Source organism: Wasmannia auropunctata, unplaced genomic scaffold (assembly GCF_000956235.1).
Source record: "Wasmannia auropunctata unplaced genomic scaffold, wasmannia.A_1.0 LD272599.1, whole genome shotgun sequence".
In the NCBI taxonomy this organism is placed as follows: Eukaryota; Metazoa; Arthropoda; class Insecta; order Hymenoptera; family Formicidae; genus Wasmannia; species Wasmannia auropunctata.
The window spans coordinates 12,668-16,882 of NW_012090291.1; the positions used below are offsets into that span (position 1 = coordinate 12,668).

A 4,215-nucleotide genomic window follows, 5' to 3' on the forward strand; every position below is an offset into this window, starting at 1 on the left:
AATAATCCACTAAATCCCATAAACATGACACACGATTAAATGAGCATATATAACTTATTATGTTAATAACTTTTTAATAAATAATGAGCGACGGGAAACGTCAGTGGCTTTAAACTTCTTAAGGGTCAAGGTCAAGATCAAAATCAGTCGGAAGTCATTTGGGGCTGACTGTGTAAAGGTAAACATTTACCTAAATTTAAAAAATTGAAAAAGTTATTCTCGATGATTCCATAGAGAGAGTATTGTAACATTAATAAAAAAGAAAACGAAATATACTTTCATCTAGCTATTACGAGGTGGGAACGAGAGACTTACCAGCTATGATCGATTATGTACTTAATTGCACAAAACAAAAAACTCTACGCTTTGTCGGTTACTCGATGGGTGCAACCGTATTATTTACTTTACTATCTATGAAACCCGAATACAACACAAAAATCAAATTGGGAATCTACCTTGGTCTACCTATTGCTGGGAAAGAAATACCTTCTATAATTCAATTTGTACATGATGTAATACCAAATTTTAAGATAAGAAAATGAAAAATAATGGGAGATATATTTTAGACATAAATTCTATATTAATATTATTCTAATAAGATAATAAATTGTATTAGCAACATTACTTCAATTATATATATTATTAATATATAAAAACAATTATAATATTAATAACAATTATTGAAGTTATGTATGCGCTTTAAATAAATAATTGACTGATATAGAGAAATAGTTTTTATTTTTAATGTTATTAATTTCAAATTTTCTTCTTTATGTGTTATTATATTCTTTTTGTAAATATTATATAAATGTGATTAATTATTATCAAAAGGTGTTTTACTTTAGACTAAAATCTTCAATACTGTGAATACATTGATCATAAATATATTGATTTTTGTGTTATTTGTATTATTATACTACTACTATATTGTGCATTATAATAATTGCGTATTTACTTCTATTATGCTATTATTTTATTAATGATTGTAAAAAATTATATACATATATTTAGTTTATTGTTATATTTTGTAATATAATATAATAAGGTTACAATTTTTTGTGTATATTTTTTATATTTGCGTTTATATTTGTTTATTAGGAATTTTTTGACGTTAATGAAATATATGAAGTAGCCTCCTTATCATCAACGACCATTACAATTGGAAGAACACTGTGTGTAGATAAAGCAATTACTCAGGCTATCTGCATTGCAATATTGTCTTCAGGCTTTGGATCCGATCCAGCACAATTTAACACTGTATATCATACACATCTTATTTAATATAATTTTGCTAATTGTAACATTGCCATTGTTTTTATATCTTTTAAGAACTAAAAATTATATACTAATGTTTATTTTGTAAATTTATATTTTATATTACACAACAAATCAAAATTGTTTTTAATAAATTCATTGCAGACAGCATTACCCGAATTATTTTCGCATGTTCCGGCCGGAAGTTCCGTGCAATTGTTACACCATTATTAACAAAATATGATTACAGGTGAGTATACTTTTTTTCTTCAGACATTTAATAATATAAAGTATTATGTTAATCATAAAAATGTGTACGTTACAACACAAATGTTGTTTTGTCTAAATGTCTAATTGTTATTTATTAATATTATCAGTTTTCATTTTTACTTTTTCTATTATCTTTTATATCTCTATTAATATTATAACTGTTCTAGTAATAATTCTTTTAAGCACACATTATTCATTGCGTAATATTTTATTATATTTAAATTAAAACAAAAATTTGCAAATATGTACCTTTTAATTTAAATTCCATTTTTATATAGATAATTAGTATTAATTGCTTTCTTTCAACTTATTTTGAATTACAAGATCTTTAAAAATAATTTCTAATACTGTTATAAAAGATAGATAACTCCTGAAATCTTCTCCAAATTATCTTTATTACATAATTAAATTTCATGATATTTTACATGTTACGATCATTAAAAACCTTAAACCCTTCTTTAATATGTCTACACATATCGGTTTAGTAGAAAGATATGGTTATCCCGCCGAGGAGGATTGCGTCATAACGGAAGATGGTTATAACTTGGTAATACACAGGATGTCATGAAGTCCTTTATCTAAAGATCAGAAAAAAAGTTGTGTTTCTTCAACACGGTCTTGTGACTCTCATATGCACATCTAATACCTGGATGTTCTTTGACCCTGGAAAAAACCTTGGTGAGAAATTATCAATAAATGATGCGACATTAATTCTTTCAGCATACCGTATAAATGCGCGAAAAGTATTTTTTACTTGCTGTTCGAATTTTGCGCATTGTGTGTATTTATTTGAGTTTACGTGTATTTATCTCACTGTTTCCTTGATAATTAGTTGATATAGAAGTCAAATATAAGCGTCAACTTGAAAAAGTCGTTTTATTCATTAAATATCTGAGATTAGGTCAATATAAAAAAATACGTGTATCTCTTAGATTTTTGAGTTTAACAATATATTTTAAGGTAAATCATTTGCGGAGTTGTGACAGATTCTTTGTTAATTCAATTTACATAGTAGTTACTTCAAAAATATATATAATTATAATATATAATTATAAATATATATAATTATAGTTACATATTATTTTATGTTTTAGCATTTTTATTGACTGATCAAGAGTATGATATATGACTTTTGAGAGGAAATTATTATTGCAGATTACACATAAAAACGTCTCCACGAGAAAAAATACTTTTGGCAATTTAGCATCTTATTTTACAAGTATTATTTAAAAGAAATATTTTTTATTAATTTTGATATTTTGTCATATCGATATTTGTTTTAAATCATTTTGATATACTTAATCTTACTTTTTATTTCTTCCATTTTATTCATTTAAGGGCGTTTATTAATTTAAGAGTTTTCTAAACAAAAAATTTTAAATAAAATTGACTTATCTTTAATAAAAAATATGAAGACTTATAATACTATTATATATATATATGTATTATGTATATATATATATATGTCGCGCATATTCTCTGTATTAAAAAAATAATTAACCGTAATTAAATTAATAAATTAACAATTATTCATTAATTGAGCAATATTGAAAAGCTATTGTAATAAAAGATGAAATAAAATATGATTTCATCATCTATCTGTCACGAAATAGATAAGAACGAGAGACTACCAGCTAAAATAAAAAACTACGCTACATCGGTCACTCGATGGGATCTATCGCATTTTTTTATTTTACTATCCATAAAACCCGAATACAACGCAAAAATAAAATTGGGAATCTGCCTTAGTTCGATCGCCATTTGGAAAGAAATATCTCCTCTATTTCAATATATTGGTAGTGAAATAGCAAATATATATTAAAGTAAAGAAATAATAATCAAAATTGCTTTTTAAGGGGGTATTCTAGTCTAGAGGCCAAATTTTTATGCTATTTTTGCGAATTTTTTTAAAAAAAAGTATAAAGTTTTTGGGATGGGGTTTTTTCCTACATATTTATACATATTTGAAGCATGTTTCAAAATATTTGTATTTAAAAATAACTATAAATAAGCTGTATACAATATATACTGAGGTCATGAAAAAAAAGGATTGGTCCACGGTCCATAATTCCGGCTGTTCTGCTCATTTAAAACAAAAAACTCAAAGAAATTCTTAATTAGTATAAGTTTGGCTATATCTGGTACCAGAACATAAATAAAATATTACAAATTTAAAAAGTGACACTAATTTGAAAATTAATTTTAGACTTTTACCATTTTTTTTCAACTTTAAAGGGTTGTAAAAATAAAAAAAAAACATATTTTGACTTGCTCGAGATAGGGACTATAGCCACGCATATGCTGAAGATGTGTGCACAAGCCCGAATTGATTGGTTAATTAGTTTTCGATATATTATGGGTACCAATTTGAAAAACGTGGTTTCGAAAACAACGCGTTTAAAATTGTTTGTACTGATTACATAGATTGAGACCACTCTCTATCAAGTATTATGGCTGGTATTCATAAGTCGGTTTTTATTTTAAAGCCGTCTTAAGTAATATCTTAAGATGCTAATACGGCTCTGTTATTGGCTTGTAACATCTTAAGACTATAGGTACTTAAGACGATCTCAAATATAAGAATCGATTACGAGTACCAGTCTATAACTTTGTTAATTTTGCAAATCGGACTGAATCCTTTTGCAGACATATTTTCCATATCAAATACTTGCAAAATATGTAAAAAAAAAT

General features: G+C 25.6%; 1 protein-coding gene across 1 annotated transcript; it reads left to right on the forward strand.

The window, feature by feature from the left end:
* The first annotated feature begins 256 nt into the window (after nt 1-256).
* LOC105462028 (lipase member N-like) lies at nt 257-1,488 on the forward strand. Its single transcript, XM_011708550.1, has 3 exons — nt 257-512; nt 1,099-1,257; nt 1,420-1,488. Exons 1-3 carry the CDS (start codon nt 321-323, stop codon nt 1,486-1,488), a joined length of 420 nt encoding a protein of 139 aa, XP_011706852.1. The 5' UTR covers nt 257-320.
* Nucleotides 1,489-4,215: the final 2,727 nt, after the last annotated feature.

What these genes read in the sequence shown, in the direction of transcription:
- LOC105462028 (XM_011708550.1), top strand. Translation starts at nt 321, where the DNA reads ATGATCGATTATGTACTTAATTGCACAAAACAAAAAACTCTACGCTTT. An exon ending in TAATTCAATTTGTACATGAT is followed by an intron (nt 513 to 1,098) that starts GTAATACCAAAT and finishes TTTGTTTATTAG; the next exon opens with GAATTTTTTGACGTTAATGA. An exon ending in ATCCAGCACAATTTAACACT is followed by an intron (nt 1,258 to 1,419) that starts GTATATCATACA and finishes AATTCATTGCAG; the next exon opens with ACAGCATTACCCGAATTATT.